Source organism: Rhopalosiphum padi, chromosome 1 (assembly GCF_020882245.1).
Source record: "Rhopalosiphum padi isolate XX-2018 chromosome 1, ASM2088224v1, whole genome shotgun sequence".
NCBI lineage: Eukaryota > Metazoa > Arthropoda > Insecta > Hemiptera > Aphididae > Rhopalosiphum > Rhopalosiphum padi.
Window position 1 is genome coordinate 38786892 of NC_083597.1, and position 19293 is coordinate 38806184.

General features: G+C 29.2%; 2 protein-coding genes across 3 annotated transcripts; one reads left to right on the top strand and one right to left on the bottom strand.

Moving 5' to 3' along the window:
- Nucleotides 1-164: 164 nt before the first annotated feature.
- LOC132918475 (RNA exonuclease 4-like) lies at nucleotides 165-1144 on the top strand. Its single transcript, XM_060979717.1, has 2 exons — nucleotides 165-302; nucleotides 389-1144. The coding sequence occupies exons 1-2, from the start codon at nucleotides 186-188 to the stop codon at nucleotides 968-970; spliced, it is 699 nt and encodes a 232-aa protein (XP_060835700.1). The 5' UTR covers nucleotides 165-185; the 3' UTR covers nucleotides 971-1144.
- Nucleotides 1145-2031: 887 nt separating this feature from the next.
- Nucleotides 2032-6385, bottom strand: LOC132918472 (fumarate hydratase, mitochondrial-like). 2 transcript variants are annotated; one of them, XM_060979711.1, is made up of 8 exons: nucleotides 6242-6385; nucleotides 5991-6164; nucleotides 5702-5842; nucleotides 4338-4541; nucleotides 4020-4265; nucleotides 2720-3116; nucleotides 2345-2637; nucleotides 2032-2269 (listed from the first exon to the last, which is right to left on the bottom strand). In XM_060979711.1, exons 2-8 carry the CDS (start codon nucleotides 6111-6113, stop codon nucleotides 2138-2140), a joined length of 1536 nt encoding a protein of 511 aa, XP_060835694.1. In that variant the 5' UTR covers nucleotides 6114-6164; nucleotides 6242-6385; the 3' UTR covers nucleotides 2032-2137. The 2 variants fall into 2 exon arrangements, with proteins under 2 accessions (XP_060835694.1, XP_060835696.1); XM_060979713.1 differs by lacking the exon at nucleotides 6242-6385 and having other exon boundaries at nucleotides 5991-6235.
- Nucleotides 6386-19293: the final 12908 nt, after the last annotated feature.

Genomic DNA, 19293 nt, shown 5'->3' on the forward strand with positions numbered 1-19293 from the left:
CGTTAACTTTCGTGTCATACCGGTAGTCACAGAATCCTGTATTCCTGTCCAGTTTGAAGTTTCCAGTTTTCCGCTGTCCACTGGCAGATGACTACTAGCCAGTAACTGCTACTCGACCCCGTGTTTACATCGTGTTATTCTACTGACTTCCGGTTATTGTTTTTTACTCAATATTGCAGCCGAAAATGAACAAAAACGTCGCTTCGGCGGTCCATAAGAACGCCAACGGCGCCAACAATTGGATAAAGTTTACGAACGCTTTACCGCCACCCGCCAGTAATTTAAACAATGTCGTCGTACAGGTAAACTTAATCCGAGTGTCTATGGTTGCAACCCGATTAGTGTAATTGATTTAATGTTTGCTTACCTATGCTTCTTTATGTTTCAGAAGCAGGAAAAAAAAGAAATTGAAGTTGTAGCCATTGACTGCGAAATGGTCGGCATACACCCTGACGGACAGGGAAATATGTTAGCTCGTGTTTCTATTGTTAACTCTAAGGGCGAAACTATTTATGATAAGTTTGTCAAGCCCACTGAAAAAGTGACAGATTATCGAACGCCGGTAAGTGGCATTCGACCTGAAGACATTGAACACGGAGAATTATTTGTCAAAGTAAAAAAAGAAGTCACACAAATACTCAAAAACAAATTATTGGTAGGCCATGCACTGGAACATGACTTAAGGGTATTAAGAATTTCACATCCCAAACATATGATTAGAGACACCACAACGTATTGGCAATTTAAGCAATTAACAGAAGGTCGAACGCCTGGTCTAAAACGATTGACGTTACATTTTCTTGGAGCTAGCATACAAGAAGGAGAACACAGTTCTGTTCAAGATGCCAAGGCAGCACTACAGTTATACATGTTAGCTAGGAAAGATTGGGAATTATTATTAAAAAAGAGAAGAAGCCGTCCCAGAAATGGAAATAGACCACATAATGGATCACAGGGAAAGCATAAATAGTATATTTTTCTATTTATACTAATTAAAGTTTTATTTTGAATAATGATAAGACTGCTTTTATGATTATTATACTTGTAAAAACATTTAAAATGTTGTTTAATACATTTTGTTGGTTAAGTATATAATATTTTGAACTTATTTCTCTTAAAATATAATTTGTTATTTCAATTGAAATCCACTATATGTATTATTTTAATATAGATGTCTTTAATACATCAAAAAATCTGGGTAATGTCAATTGTTTTTCAGTAATAATATTGTTCTCTACATCTGAATCACTGAAGAAATGGGAATCTAGGGGTACTTTTGAATTTTGATGTCCCTATAATATTTGTAATGTCACCTACACTAGATTTACACAATGTCAATGTTTCACAAGAGTGAAAAAAAAATGCATGTAAATCAGACTAATATATATTATATAGATAAACAGATAATATAATATCTAACATAAAATTAATTATTTTGATATGATATTTATTAATTTCTTTTAGAAGTCTGGAAGAAAAAAACTATTAGGTTGTAAAATACTAGGTAAAAAGTAAGTTAATTAAGTATTTTTGTAGAAAATGCTGTTACTACAAAAATATTACTTCAATGATACCCATTACACATGGTTTGCTAATTATTGTATTATTTAAATGATGCCCTTGTTTAAAAATTTAAGTTAAGCAATGTATTTGGTGACAAACTTGTGCAAATTCAGTAACAGGTATTCTTTCCATAGCAGTCATACAGATAATACACTAGATCAAGATGACAAACATATTATATTGATTGACCACTTTCTTACATAAACAAAGTTTGTGTCTTTTAAGTAGAGTGATGACTAAATGGTATATCATAATAAATTAATTGATATTTGGCAACTTATTAATAAGCCCAAGGCAAATTCAAGCATATTAACAAGTTCCAGGACTCATTTAGGTAAGGTGTTCAATAATAATAATGATTTGACATATAGATTAAATCTTAGATCATATACTAGATTAGGTTACATTAAGTTGTATATTATCTAAGGAAATAAATGAAATGACAAAAAAAAAATTAATACTAAAAAATATTGATTTCAATTTATTTTTTATTTTTTCAAATCAATGTAGAACATTTTAAACATTATTAACAAAAAAACATATGCCATTTTACACCTATGCTGAATTAAATCAATTATTTGGGTCCCAACATATCTTCTGGTCTGACCCATTTATCAAATTCTTCTTCAGTTAAGTATCCAAGTTGTAACGCTGTTTCTTTCAGCGTAGATCCATTTTTATGTGCAGTTTTTGCGATTTTAGCAGCCTGAAATAAAAATTAATTTGATTAACAAATTTGGTTGGTTATGTATTTAAATTAATTTTATAAAGATTTTCTTACTTTATCGTATCCAATATGTGGATTCAAGGCAGTAACTAACATAAGAGAATTTTGTAAAAGATGAGAAATTCTCTCCTTATTAGCTTCAATTCCAACAACACAATTATCTGTAAATGACATACAGCTATCTGCCAAAAGCCTTGTTGATCTTAGCACATTGGACACAATCATTGGTTTGAAAACATTCAACTCAAAATGACCATTACTGCCACCAACCGTTACCGCTACATGGTTACCCATCACTTGAGCACACACCATTGTCATTGCCTCACATTGAGTAGGATTTACTTTTCCTAAATTACAATAATATGAATAGAATTAATAGTAGTAAATACATCATAATATTATTAGAGAATTTAAATTATTGTATAATACCAGGCATAATACTGCTCCCAGGTTCGTTTTCCGGTAGTGAAAGTTCGCCTAAGCCACTTCTCGGTCCAGATGCAAGGAATCTGATATCATTTGCAATCTTCATTAAACTACATGAGAGTACATTTAGTGCTCCTGATACTTCTACCATGGCATCATGAGCAGCCAATGATTCAAAGAAATTTGGAGATTTCTTAAATGGCAAATTGGTTAACTGACTAATCTTCTCAGCACATTTTTCAGCAAAACCAATTCTAGTATTCAAGCCTGTTCCAACAGCAGTACCACCCAACCCCAGTTCATACAGATGAGGTAAGGTATTTTCTACTCTTTTGATACCATTATGTAGTTGTCTGACATAACCACTGAATTCTTGTTCTAAAGTTAACGGTGTGGCATCCTACATCAACAATTCAACATTAATTTACAATTCTATCATTATACAATAAACAATACAACATATAATACATTTTAGCATTTGAAATTACATACAACTATATTTTCATATTATGTATTTTTTTTTTTTTTAATATTCATGCTAGAACAATGTGAATAAATATATTTTAAGTTATAACCTAAAAATATTTTTTTCCAAACTTTTCTATAAATTTCTTTTAAAAACGAGCTTATTTTATTTATCCTACTATACATATTGTAATTTAAATTTTATTAATTTTATTTATTATATTATGACTATATATTTAGTATTTAGTTTATAGATACTTTTGAAAAATAAGATGAATTGTCTAGATTTTGATATTTACATATCCTTGTTTATGTATGCCTTTTTTAAAAAAAAACTTTTAATAATTTTTATGCAAATAAATATTTAAAATTATTATTTTACCTATCCATGGGTTTAGTTATAAAATGTATACCATTGAGGTTTGATCACTGCGATTATTCAATCACCAAATATTATGATTGTACATAAAAATTAGTGTTTAAATGTTATTTTACTATTTATAAATTTTAATTTTATATAAAAGTAAAATTAATTGCGTAATAATTAAATAGCTATGGTTTTATAATTTTATCCAATAACCAATAGGTATCAGTAGTTCTTAAAAATTCATAGGAATTGTCTCATTTTTGGATAGGAAAATTATATCACATTATTCATAACACACTTTAAAGCTAGGATTAGAATAACTGGGACTAGTAATTACTAATTAGTGAACAAAAAATAATGAACACTATTGTCATTTGGATTGTTAATGAGCTCATTCGGAGAGATTTAACATCATTTAGACTTGTACGTATAATTTCAAATGTATTGAAATAAATTAACTATTATTCTTACTTGGGTATGTGTTCTACCAATTTTTATTATGCCAGAGAATTCTTTTGCTTTTTTATCTAATTCCTTATGTAGATGTTTCAATGATGGCAACAATAAGTTGTTTAATTCCATTGCAACTGCAATATGCATAGCTGTTGGGAAAGTGTCATTGGAACTCTGACTTTTATTTACATGGTCATTAGGATGAACTGGAATTTTTGATCCTAATTCTCCGCCCAGAATTTCAATAGCTCTATTACTAATCACCTGTAATACATTTCATTTAATTGGTTTTTTTGCACATTAAATTTAATTAATTGCTTTCAGCTTAGTACATACTTCATTTGTGTTCATATTTGATTGTGTACCAGATCCAGTTTGCCATATTACCAAAGGAAAATGTCCTTCATTATAAAGTTTTCCACTGATTACTTCATCTGCTGCTTTGCTTATTGCGTCAGCAATTTTAGCATCTAAGCCAAATTCTTTATTTACTTCAGCTGCTGCTTTTTTCAGTATACCCATTGCTACAATTACTGGATACTAAAAAAATAGTAATTACATAATAATTTAATCTATTTGAATAAATTTAAGATGAAAGTTTACATATTAAAATCCTAAATAATTTATGAATGTTTCAAATTTTCAACTATAAATAATTCTTAAGACTAATATTTAAGTTTAAAAAAATTCAGAATTCTAATGACTAAGATTACCACAAAGAACACCCTAGTTCTATTGTAAAAATATGAGAACTATTTTTTAAACAATCTAAAGAAAAAAACTATCTTTATAGGTCAGTGTTTTCCAAAGTATGTGCCTAGACATTTTAAAAGAGTGCCATTATGCCGTGAAAACTTGTAACACATTTTTTTTTTTTAATAAGTTCTAAAGTGCTTATTAGACTAGTATGATTAGTGTGATTTATAATAAATTAATAACTAATAACATCATATATGCTACAATGAAAAATAGTTTGGGAACCACTGTTATAGATTTATATTATATATTGAATTAAGTTTATGTTTAAAATAAATTGAAATGTAATAAGGTACATTGCAAGTAATATTTTTAAACTCATCAATTATTTTATTTAATATTGATTAATTATTTTCTTGTAATAAATTAGCATTATAACATTATGGCCATAAATTGTTGATTTAATATTTTCATCATTATAATTATCTAGTATAATTATATTTTATAATACATAATAATAGTACCTATTTAAATAACAAGATATTTTAATATAAAGCTAATAATATAAGCTTTTTTTTAGTCTTATAGTCCATATATCTGAAGGTATCTTTAGTATTAGATGTTAAAATTGATTATTAAATGTAACACTATAAAGTTTACAAATCCAATATAAATTAATTTCATTATCAACACAGATATTTAAAATTAAATTTTTGTTTTTACTTAAAGTATGGTTTCCCTGAAGCATCAAACAGTGGAACAGCACAGCATCATGATACCTACTATGTCTGGACCAGTAGTTGATGCTAGGTGTCACGTTCATATTCTGCAGAGAAACCGTACCTTTAGCCATATATTATTGCGTTAAATAAAAAATAAAAAATTCTACTAAACACTCTTATTCTTATTTATCGCCGATTTTTTTATTTAAGCCACTACTTACGCAATATATTTAAAATATAATATTTTAATATCAAATAACTAAGTACAAGAACTGCACATACCGGCATCTGTTCTTTTTCGCCTCCAATACGAAAGTTCATTGTCGACCTGACTGTTTGGGCACCATAGTAACGATCGCTTGGCACTTCCAATTCACCAAAAGTGTCGGATTCCTTGCGGACACCAACATCACACTTGGAAGCCTTAAACATTTTTATTAAGAAAAAGGTAGATAACTAAATTAAAAGGCGATCTTTTTTATTTACACAAGTCCGTCGTTCAAACTAATATATGTAAACTATAGTAAGAATATAGTGACTACAAAAATGGACAAAACAACATACAACTCACCATAGATCTTCTGATCGAAATCGAGGGCAGTCTCAAAGTCGCACAACCACCGCCGTGTTCAAAACCGGTCACGAGCGTTGGCTTGATATGAAGCGTTTTGAATAACTGACACGCCCTCATCATGGATACTGCGTCTGTGTACCTACCGGTTGAATTAATTTTCTATTCGGTGCACTGTGAAAAATGGAAAAACGATAAGAATAAATGGACAATTACAGAGCCGCACACATATTATAATGATAAATAATTACAATTATTTTACAATGATAATCGCAGGACAAACTAAGTCAGCGAAAAATAATCAACCAAGTCGTTTCATCGTATAATAACAACAAAGATCAGCTGCTACACTTGCTGATAGAAGGCCCGTATAGTAGGCGTGATTAAAGATAATAGCTATCTTTTTATATCTAAAAAAACATTGCGTGATACTATACGGTATAGAAGGTAAATCTGTTTTCCCTCACGATACAATTATTATTCATTCACTTACACGTAATGACGTCAATGACGATGGACCGCGGGTGCGCGAATACATGCGGTTTGTAGTTTGTAGTATTTGTACAACGAATTATTGTCGATGTCGGCTATAAACCATATCGTCCTCTTAGAGCTTTAGTGATGCTGTACTATTAAATTTAAATGGCGAGCTGTGCACAGAATATGTGAAATATCCATTATTCTAACGGCTAATTTAACGTAAGACCCTATACTGTCCGTTACAATTGCTACTACTTTATTTATAATATTCCAATCTATCAGCTCTTGATTCATTACTTGATACTTCCGATTAAAAAATATCAGTATGGTTAGACACCAATGTTTTTATACTAAGAGCCATATTTCTTAGCTCTCTTAAATTTGTGTCAACTAAGTGAGCAGTTAAATGTCATGAAGGAGTATGTGTTAACTGAAGTCCAAATATCAGCGAACAACCAGACAAATCCGTGTAGTCTTTAACTTCCAATAATTATTGAGAATACGCCACTAAGGGAACTTTAATAAAGTTAATATTGTTGTATTGCCGCATTGGACCCTTTAATTCAAATAGGTATAAAGGATAGTATAGATACCTACAGTCAAATTCTAACGGTATCCGAATATCCGATACAGTAGTATCATTACTCAATTACTGTTAGAATCTAACTGTATACTATCCTTTATATTTGAATAATCATTTATTATATAAGATTAAATATTAAATATTCATGTATTTATTTTAACTTGCTTACCTATTTGGATCTTATTTAGGAAAAGAGACTTTTATTTTTCAATTTGGTTTCAAATTTTGAAATTTGTCTGTAATTTCAACAACACCGATGATCCAACGACCTAGTGGATGGGATGGGAAATAGGACGTCGGTATGCAGTTCAATTAAAGACGATGATGAGGTCTTCCCGTCACGGCTTCTGCCTTTGCGGCGTTGCTGGGAGAGTTGCCGGTGGTGGTTGTAACAGCGCTGACCGGTCGTTACGCGGTGCCTACACTTTGTACTGGCAACCGTCGGGTACCGCGTCAGTCTTCGTTGGTCATCTCATCGTCGGAAGAAACGTCAGAAATTGAACTACATACTGAAACCCAATCTCCCATCCACTCGGTCGTCGGATCGCCTGTATTGTTGAAATAACAAAATGGTTGGAACCAACGACGGCGGTCATTGGAAATTCTTTTAACTGCCGTGGGTTGAGTAACGCTTTCATCCAAACGTTTAATCAAATCTGACTGTATGTAAATAAAAACGTAGAATCCAATGAATATTACCAATGTGAGGAAGACCCCAACCAGAAATACTAAATTCATGAGTTGCACTTCTAGATGCAGAATAGCATCCGGTTCTGAGACTCCAGATTCGTGCATTGTGACTTAATGATTGTGAATTTATAACTAGAGAATATATTATAATATCTATTGACAATAAAATGATAATGTAGTTACTCACAAACAAAAAAAAAACCAAGGTGATACGATTACAATTTAAATATGGTAGCATAATAATATTATTTAAGTTTTCAAAAATAAAATATTTAATGTAGTTAAAATTAACTGAGTACTGAGTAGTATAATAAACGGTTTATTAAATATATTATATAATATATTGTTACAACCCTATGATATAATATGATATAAGTAAATCAAATAATATAACACACGTATATTGTACGGTGTGGCGACACGTTTTTATTAAATAATTATTAACACAAGCATGTTGATGCCAGGACGAATAGTGTGAATATAGTATTAATTAATTTAACCATTAAAGTACATTTACAAATCTCTTCTCTGAAAAGTCGAAATCCGATGTCCCACGGATAATGATACGAATCGAGACGCATTACTGAATCATGTTACGAGACGAACCTTCGTGTCAGTAGAGTCAGCAGTCAGCACCACCACGGTCCATGACCACCACTTTTTATGACCCGATACATTATTATGTCATAAATCATAATAATTGTTAATGAACTTTTTAGGGTTTTCTTTGGTTTGTTCTAGTTAAATAAAAATAAGTGTTGTAATATCCATTACAGACTACAGTAAAACCAATACATTTCTATTTTTGCTAAGCAATTATAGCATCTAAAATACTGTATGTCCAAATTTAAAACTAGACCTTTGTAGACATCTATATGTTATCTCCATTTAGACATCAAACATACATCGCTAGGGCATGGATACTGTTGCATTTCCAACTTTTTTTTACTTTTTCAATTTATTGCCAATTACGTTTTAAATGTGTGTCATGTAATTACGAACTAAAATCTAAAAGTTTTAAGTGCAACTTTTTGGAATTTTTGGATTTTTAATACAATTTTATTGAATTTACTCATTTATACAACTATTTTAGTTATAGTTATCAACCATCATATTAATATATTATAGATAAGATTATACTTTAATACCGCCAGCCCTAACAGATATTACAAGATATACATTTAGATATGTATGTTATTTTATAAAATAAAGATAATTTCAACACAAAAATAATTTGTGAAATGTGACTATTTGAGTATTTGACAATCATGCATTACAGATTATAATTAGTATTTATAATCAATGATTATACCCAGAATAGATTGATCATATCTCCGTCACCGTGCGGCTTACGTCATCTTGCAAGCTCATTCGAGCAAAAACTAATTCCGAGAAGTTGGGTCAGCATTATCTTATCGACTATAGCCTAACTCCAAGAATTAAAAAACTCCTTAAAACAAAAAAAAAAAATTGTTCACATTAAAACATATAGATGCTTAATATTTTCTTCGAGATTGCAATTTGATATATCATTAAAGATCATATTTTAATATACCTAAATAAAATATGCATTTGTAATTTATGTTTAATGTATAAAAAAATTTCAAAATTGACCACCATAGAAATTGCATCTCTGTCATAGACTTTGGGTCTGCACTCTGCAACCAATGTGTCTATTCACTTAATTACTTTTTTAGTCTAATGACTAATACCTATTTATTATATTTATAGACAATTTTTATTATAATATTCAACGTTAATAGTTTAATATAAGTTATAACTATATTTTATTTTTGTAAGGGTTTTTAATAAAAACATAATTTCATTTTCATAATATGTTGGTATTTGCTTTATGCATTATGCTAAATAATATATATTTAATTACGCTATAGGGATAGTTGGAACTATGTATTATTTTCAAATTCAATGATTTAAGATTGTCTAGGCAAATTTAAAACAATAATACCGGCATGTATATTTTCGATATATTTTAGGATATTTTTTTTTTGCAATCGCCCAATGTGTTACTTGTATCTACTCGTAAACGGTACGTCCGTAGGTACCTATGTTACATAGGCTATGTATTATATTTTTGCAAAATTTTCTTAAATAAAAAAACGATGACGGTATAGGAGTAATATATCTCATCCGCTGTCGGTTAAACAGAAAAAAAAGAAACATATTTATAAGATACATTAATTCAATTAATTTAATTATATTAAAACATTTGTTTTGAAAAGAAAATTACTAAAATGTAAAATACTCAGTTATTATTTATTTAATTTTATAAAGTTATTAATTAATATGTATTATTAATATTAATACGTATATACTCATTATTATAATACTATAGTCTACACTTCTACAGTATATAATATAATATATGTATACATAGATACGAGTGAAATCGATGTGTGTTTGTCAGAAATCTATGTATTGTAATGATATCTACATCATTGCGCCACACAGCTTCATGTTTTGATATCATCATAATACTATTAAATATCTTATTACTAAAAAACCACTTAGCAAATATCTGAACCCATGTACCCTGATATTATTCAAAATGTACAAAACCATTAATAAATAATAACTATACATATATATACATGTAAAAATGCCATTATATTACAAAAACATATTTTGATGTATTTATACAAAATAAACAACAACAATTTAATTTGGAACAACAAGGTATCAAAGATCAATACTATAAGTAGAGCCCCCTTTTTAATATTCTAGCCAGTCTGCTTACTTTAGCCATTTTCATACGCACCGTCTCAATTCACCACACTCATAAATAACCGCTTATTAAATTAACTCTGTTCTATTTCAAATCTTACAATATCTTGTTGTGAATTATTAAAGAGTTTTCTATTCAAAACTTAAGATTATATTTGCAATTATTTCAAGAAAATTAACATTATTAATATTCTCTTCACAAATTCTACAACTGTTCAAAAACATCAACAAGGTAAGAAATTATATTAATATATATTTACACAAATTACAAAGGTAAAATCCTCATCAACGACAAGTCAATTGAGACATGCAGACTCAGGTGCATCACCAATCATTATATCCTTCGTTTATAAATCTGTACTCACGATCCCAATCAATCGTAATAATTATATGCTTTAATCTATAATAAGAGATAGGATAAAGAAAGTCGACGTTCAGAATCCCTTTAATTATTATTCATTAAAATAGCTAACTATACCAGCTCAGTTAATATATTATTATAAGGTGAAGTTTTATCAATAAGCAACGTACGGGCTTATTTTTAATTCATCACATATATAGGTACCTATATAATAAAAAAAATGATCTATATCCGTAGTCTTCAACCGGTGGGTCGCGACCCATTTTTAGATCGCGATAAGTTTTTTTTTTTTAAATAAAAATTAAGTTTAATATAGATGAAATAAATGTCAAATAAATGAATACAGTTTATATAATTTATATTCTTTTATATAGTTATTTTTATTTTATATTATTATTATTATTATTATATTATAGTCATTATTAGGTATATAATGTATATATGATTGTCAATAAAAGGGAATTCGAGAAACAATTTCCTAGTATAATCTAACTACGAAAAAACATAGTATTACAAATATATAATTTTCAATTTTTTTTATTTTAATTTTTAATTTTTTTCTTCTTCTAACATTTTCTTTGACGTGTGTTTTTGGAGAAAGGTGATAATCATATTATTTTTTCACTACAGACACCCTAGCTTTAAGGTAAAAAGTCATTTATAATGTTGTATAGTTGATTTTTTTTATGATATTTTAGTTTTTAAATGTTAATATCTTACATAACTGTCCATTATAAATAATTTAAAATTTAAAATATCGTAAAAATCCAACAAATAGACAGATAACATTTTACCTGATTGTACTGATTGTAGGTTTAGTAACTAATCACTAATATTTGAGCTAACAACAAAAAATTGGAACTGCTGAAGTGCTGAACGTATTATGCGCAAAGAAGATGTATGATTGTGGATGCGCGTATAACGTTCTTTAGATTAGTATCTAATCTAATATGACACTTATTATGCCAAAATTAAAGACAACATTTATAACCTCTATAGTCTATATATATATATTTATATATACAATTAAGTAGGTCACGCACTCGTGTGTGACATAATTTAATGGTTGTATTTGTATGAGTACCATATAATGTCTATACTCCATATACTCGTACAAACAATCTTAATAAATTATAATATAGTATTATATCCTAATAATATATCTATTGTTTATTGTTGTAATACGTTTATACTGTTTATATATAATATATATGATTTATTATAATTGATTTAAGTTTAAAAATAAACATTAAAAAATCAGATCAACTATAGAAGTTATGTTAAATATTTAATTGTATCAATAATATTAGGTAATATATTATATAATATACTATATACTATAGTATTTTGTATGAAAAAAACTTTAAATGATATATCAAGTAATTTTTACCAAATATTTTTTTGGACAGTTTGTGCTACCAATAAACATATTTCAATTTATGTTGTAGGCATATAGTCAAACAGGACAATTTATCAAATGTCTAAAGAATTTAATTTTTATGTAATTTTACTATCCGTATAAACATTTAGTTAAATACTTATTTCAAGGTGACAAATAATAAATATGAAACATTTTGTAACTATTTTCTTATTAATTAATTATTGCAATTCTAAAAAAAAAAAAAAAAACCATGTAATATTTAAATAAATAAATATAGGTAATTACTAGGGAGCAGATGTTTATGTTCTAAAAAATTCAAAAATATGCATCAATAACATTTTTTATTTATTAAAAATTTTAAATAATAAATTATTAATAATTTAAAAAATAAAATAAATTATTATTAGTATTAAAAATTAAAAAAGATGTTTGCAAACGGCTGTTGTTGGGTATATATTAGAAACTAAGTACCAATACGAGTTAAAAACAAATATTCCCGGTTGGCGCAAATATTAGATATAGGCCTATAGCCGCGGGACATTTTAATCTATTAATGTTAGTCGTGCCAAGTCCGTTAATACAATACGAAAACTCTCAAATATGCACTAAAAGCATGATGAATATAGAATATGATCAATAAGTAAAAATCGAACAATTATGCAAAAATATGCAAAATTAAATTGATAAATTTGAATTCTTTGAGTGACGAAACAAATTTCTATCTTATCTTAATTTAAATGTTATTAAAAAATATGATTAATGCATAAACATCCGCTCCTTTGTAATTAGTAATTACTATAAGAACACCGATCGGTGATTTTGTTTTTTAAAAAAAATGTTAAATGTTCCAGCAAATTCCACCAAACAATAACATATAAAAAAAAAGTAATATAACTAAAAATTAACAAAACTTTTTAATTACGATAGGTTAAGTCTTTTTATTCGATTTTTATACTCATACTATCTCACCTAATTAGTGTAGTAACTATTAAGCAACTCTCGGAAAAGATAGACTCAGAAAGATTTAACGACAAAGTACACTTTATCGTAAGTCTGTTTCGGTACTGATAAGTTTGATAAATAAATAGACAACACTTAATGAATTTTTTATTTACTGTGGCGCATGCTGAGTTTAGGATATAGTGGTGACGATTGTTATCCTGGTTTGTCACTTTATCAGTATATGGTTCTAGAAATGGCAATCGATCTGGTGTTGCTGCGATGTGGTGCTCGTTACGGAGAACGACTGAAAAATGCATTGTTCTGAATCACACGTATAATAAAAATTGTTTCTCTGCTAAATACATAAATGATAAATAACTATGCATTTTGAATCTTTAGCTTATGAAAAATAATTGTATTAATTTGTATTTGTCTCAGCATCCTTGTACTTCAATAGAATCTTGTAATAGTTGCACCTCGCTTTTAGGATAAAATACATTAATTTATGGACATAAAATGAAATTTTGACCTGTTTTACATACTAAGTAATGAAATTGGTAATATCTATAGGCGTAACTAATGGGAAGTCTTGACTCTTGAGTGGCCTTAGCCCCTCCCCCAGATTTTTTGGGTAAATATATTTGATTATAAATATATTAGTATTAATTTTACTTTTGTCTATACATACAATATAATAATATAAACAAAAATAAAATGTTTCGCATATAAACGAATAATCATTCAAGTCAGTCTTAAACATCAATAGAAACAATAAATAATAATCAAATTAAAAAAAAAATTGATACAAAACATTTTTAAGAATCTACCCTTCTCCCCCACTAACTTAAATGACTAGTTACGCCTATGGAGATGGCTTCTCCAACTATCCGTGTACGATTACAAAATACATAGTTTTCTGGACAGGCGTTCAACATTCTAATGCCGACTGCTTATCACGCATACGCATGATTCAAGACTTAATATCTACTTCAGATACTAGTTCCACAGATTTCGAACTACAAAAAAAACATTCAATTATTATAAATTCGAACTTTTCGCTGACCAACGGGAATATGAAAAACGCTAAACCAAATGAAAACTTATTTTTACCAATAACTTGTATAATGATTAATGGTACGGTACACACAAGGCAATAAGGAAAATATTATTGGATAAAAGTATTACGAATGCAATCTTTGAGAGACAAAATAAATTAATTACTCATAAATTCGCTGACCAGTAAATCATTTTATTCCAAATCCAGAATGGCTGTAGCACCGAAGCGAGTGCACGGGCGTATTTTGACACAATTAACTAAATTAAGGAGTTTTGTGTATGCAATTAAACTAACGCATTTTCAACTATACGTTTGGAGAGGTTGACCACATTTATTAGTTTTAAGAGAGTAAGGAAAATGTTCAAATATATTTTCAAAGGTACAAATACCACCTAATCTAGGACAAACCGTAGTTATAAACACACCTACAAACTACAGAACAAAACGGGTCTACTCAATTATTTCATGCTGGACACACCACTGGAAGCAGAATATTTTATTAAATTACAATTTATATAGAAACAATTTACAAAAATACGTTAAGAACTTTTTTTTCATTAAAACATTACCATTTCACGGGTAAGTGTATGTTATCTCATCATTCTCATCAAGGATTGTTGTAAGTAGTATTATATAAAAAAATCACTGGTCACTAATCACAATAACGTATAAGACTGCATCATATAATATGAACTATAGTATTGGTATCATATTACATCAAAACAATTTATTACTATAAAAGTATAGACGTATTGATATTATTAGCTATGCGTTGATAGTCCAATAATAATTAGAATTGTGAATAAAAAATAAGTTTATTTATACAAATAAAATGACGCGTGCTTAATGCTTATAGCTATAAAATTTAAATTTAAATTATTAGCTACCTAACCTATGTGAAGTGACAAAACTTAAATCACTACTTAGTCTTGCAACATCTATTTTTACTTTTTTAAAAACCGTTTTTGGTATTGTTATTAATTATTATTATACATAGTTACTATATTAAAGTAGTGTATATTGTATAATAAGGTGCTATAAATTATAATCAAATAATATTTGATAAAAATAAATCAAATGCATTCATGACTACAAAATAGTTTTCAAATATATTCGTCTATTCGTTATTTTAATAAATTTGGTAAACATTTGAACTTAAAATATTCATTAAAAAATGTGCAACTTTGTCTTTTTGATGTTTTGTAACTATGGTAGGAAAAACTCGTGAGAAAAATCGTATATTTAATTGCCAAGTTTCTTCACTCAAAAATAAAAATTTAATCATATATAAAACATAAATAAACTTTAAAAAAAAATCGAAAAATTTTAATTTGTATTACAAATAATTGCAAATATTTTAAAATTATATCATTACTAAAAAATGCTAAATAAATATTTTAAGAAAATTAAATATACATTATATTTATTTTTAAATTATCACAAAAATGCGAAATCGATTTTGCCAAAAAAAATTCCATTTTCACTAATTTTTTTATTTTGTTTTTCCCAATTAAAGAAAAATACTGTGGGAATTTTTTACTTTTGATCTCCTAAAGTACCTACTATTTACTAAATCAGTGTTTCTTAACCTTTTTGATTTCACAGAACACAATCAAAAATTAATAAAATAAAAGCATTTTTTTACTAAAGGTAAATCGTGAACACAGAAATAATACACATTTAACACATATTAATACATTATTACATTCATCGTTCGGTTTAAAATCAAAAAATGGTTATAATATAGATAATTATTATTATATCGAATAATTTTATCGACAGTCAAAATTGAATATCGATACAGAAAATGTTTAATATAATGATATAGGACTCCTATAATAGGAGTATATTATTGTTACCATATCAACGACATAAATATACAGATATTTATAACAGTTATACATTTATTTCATAACATTTTAAATCTACCAATAACACTTCAGACTTCAAAGTTCACACATCAAGCAAAAATGAACACGAAAAATTTTAAAGCAAACGGCGCCGGGAGCACAGCTACAGAAACGGTTCTCGACCGGACGGCCACCGAGGTGGTGGCTACCGTAGCCAAAAAAATAAAGCGACGTGTGACCTACAAGGTCGACAGCGGTCGTGTGGGCGTGACGGAGAAAACGGTGGAGTCGACTAAGTCGGTCTGCGACAAGCCGCGCGCTCTGCGACGGTCATCGGTTGCCAGATTGCCAGCCAAAAAGACCTCCCGACGAGTGTCCAAATCAGCGTCCCGCGGCACACACTCTCAGCGTTATGGTTCTATGAAATCTCCCTGGTGGTTGGACGAAAACGTCCAAACCTATATGGAGTTGATGGTCGCGAGGGAGTTACAGGAGAAACTGCGGAAACGCTCGCGTACAACGAAGATAACAAGGCCGATTGATAGGACTTCGGAAAAGCATGACCTTGGAGTCAAGCCTAAAGACCGTCCTACACGGTTAAAACGCAAGGCGAAAATAACGATGGTGTTAAGGTCTGGTAAGTCTGTCAACCGCCGAAACCGTGCGCGGTAGTAATATAAAGGCGGTCTAGTGCAAGGTATCTCTCTACTGTACAGTATACAGATGTCGAGTGGGTCACTATTTAACGGATATCGTATTTTTGAATTCAATGATTTATAATATCGTTCTGTGAGAAAAATCATTCTGATCGGATGAGATAATATCTGAACAGTTAACCTATTATATATTACCAAAGTATATAATATTATTTCATGATGTGTGTTTTATTTTATATTCCTGTCGAAGTAATTTATTTTAATTTAATTTTGCCGAAAACATTGCATTTATCATATTATTATTGATACTTAATTATTAATTATTATAATAGTATTTATATTTTATATCATATTAATATATATTATTGTTATTAACTTTTGACTTAATATCACCTTATTGTTGTAAAACAATGTGAATAATAAGTTCATGGCTTAAATATAGGCAATAGCTTAAAATTAATCTGCATATTTTGAAAACTGTAATTGTGTATAATATTTTACAGTACAAGGTTTCTCTTAAGTTTTTCTCACCACAGTTAAAAATTATCGTAAATAGATTCATACTTTATAGTCTCCATTTTTTTTTTAAAATAGGCAAAAATTTATTTCCTTACGTAATAATATGATGCATATTATATTCGATTTGTTTTTGTGAAAATTAGTTCAATCCATAGGCGCAATTTGAGTTTTAAATTTTTTTTTTTTTGGGGGGGGGGGTTTATAATTTGCATGTATGTACTGTATGTGCCATTTGAACTTCAATCTACTGTAGTACTGTACTATAGGTACGGTATTATTATTAGCAGATGGCACCGGAAAAGGCCGAAAAGTAGATTATAACAACAACAATTAATAATAATAATTAATATAAGACTAGAACCACGAATAATATGTAGTGATTATTATTTATTTCACGATAAACAAAAAACTGTTTGGGGTGCACTTGGGTCCTGTGCCACGCGCTATTCTAGGATCATTCTTTACAACTCCAAAATTGCAATCGTTATATTCGTATAAAGCGGGGTGAGAAAAAAAGATGGTCATCACTCTCATTTATCATATTACTCGTGCTTGACATACCTAATTTGATGATGATATTTTATATTGCAATTAACAGATGGTTGTGATGCAAGACGCAATATGCGAAACTAGCTCCACCATCAAGCCTTTGCGCCGACGTGTTTTCGTCTTGCGTTTTCTTTAACCGAAGATGGCGATTTTTAAGCAGGACAATCAGATCGTGTTTTTCGGAAGTTCTAGCAATCGTCTTTGTTCTTTTCGTACGTGAGTGCAGTTTCTCCTGCACATCCTTCAAGTTCATCAACTCCATGTAAGTTTGGATGTCTTCGTCCCTCAACCAGGGATACTGGATCAGCCATAACGCTGCAAGTGGTGACCGCGTGACGCACATTTGGACAAACCTTGTCGGTGGGTCCTTCTGGCCGGCAACTTGGACACGGCCGGTAGACGGTCGCGGAGCGTACGGCCTGCTGCAGGTTGGCATCGACGACTCGACCATCGTCTCCGTCACGTCCGCCCGAGTGGCTCGACCACGCTGTCAATCTTAGTCACGCGCCGCTTTACTTTTCCGGCCACGGTAGCCACGGTAGCCACCACAAGCGCCGTCCGGTCGAGAACAGTAATCGTTTCTGTAGCTGTGCCTACAGATGATCGTTGGGCCTTCTTATTGCCCCTGGCGCCGTTGCCCTCTACAGATGCAAAATACACATTATATGCCAAAGCCAAACAGTTAAAATAAATAATCGAATTAGTTACAAACCATAAATTGTATGAATAAAATAAATAATAAAAACAAATACATTGTGAAACAATAGTCTACGTGTATTTATTAGTATAACTTGTATTATATAGGATCCTTCTAATTTGGTATTTCGCTCTTCTTTTTTGCACAATCATTGTATTTCGAGGAGATTCATAATTTATTAAATTTCTATTTGAAAATATTATTATTCTAGTTTTTAATTGAATAAAAATATAAAGTAATATGTATTATCATTACAAAAAAGTTGGTATATAAATACTATAAATAGCTAGGTTATATAAGTATATGACAACCATTAAAAAACGATTGAAATATCATTCAACTAGCATTCAAGATTTTATTTTATTTGGTATACAATATATTATTTATTTTATTATACACTATATTAATATATAGGTATCTACTCTATAGGTTCGGTTTCAAAAGAAAATAACCAAAACGATTTTTCTCGTTTATTAATTTATTATTATAATTATATAACAAGTTCGGTGTAAAAATTAGCATTGTCAGCCAGTTTAGCTGTACGTTTAGTTATAATAGTTATAACGTAGGTTCCTCTTCCTTATAGTCTAAACTATTCGGAATGTCATATTTATAAACATTATATAAACAACTAGATTCCCTGGATTTTTCAATAAGTCCTATACCATCAAAATACATAAACAAATTTAGTTGGCTAACATATTATAGTATAGCAGGCACCTATACAAATATAATATTATAATAGATACCTACATATACAATAAATATTTAATGAGATTTTGTAAGTCATTACTCA

Excerpts from the sequence above, each read along its gene's own strand:
- LOC132918475 (XM_060979717.1), top strand. The coding sequence starts at position 186 with ATGAACAAAAACGTCGCTTCGGCGGTCCATAAGAACGCCAACGGCGCC. Across the intron at positions 303-388 it reads TAAACAATGTCGTCGTACAG|AAGCAGGAAAAAAAAGAAAT; the intron begins GTAAACTTAATC and ends TTTATGTTTCAG.
- LOC132918472 (XM_060979711.1), bottom strand. The coding sequence starts at position 6,113 with ATGATGAGGGCGTGTCAGTTATTCAAAACGCTTCATATCAAGCCAACG. Across the intron at positions 5,843-5,990 it reads TTTCGATCAGAAGATCTATG|GCTTCCAAGTGTGATGTTGG; the intron begins GTGAGTTGTATG and ends AAAATGTTTAAG. Across the intron at positions 4,542-5,701 it reads GCGAAAAAGAACAGATGCCG|TATCCAGTAATTGTAGCAAT; the intron begins GTATGTGCAGTT and ends CTATTTTTTTAG.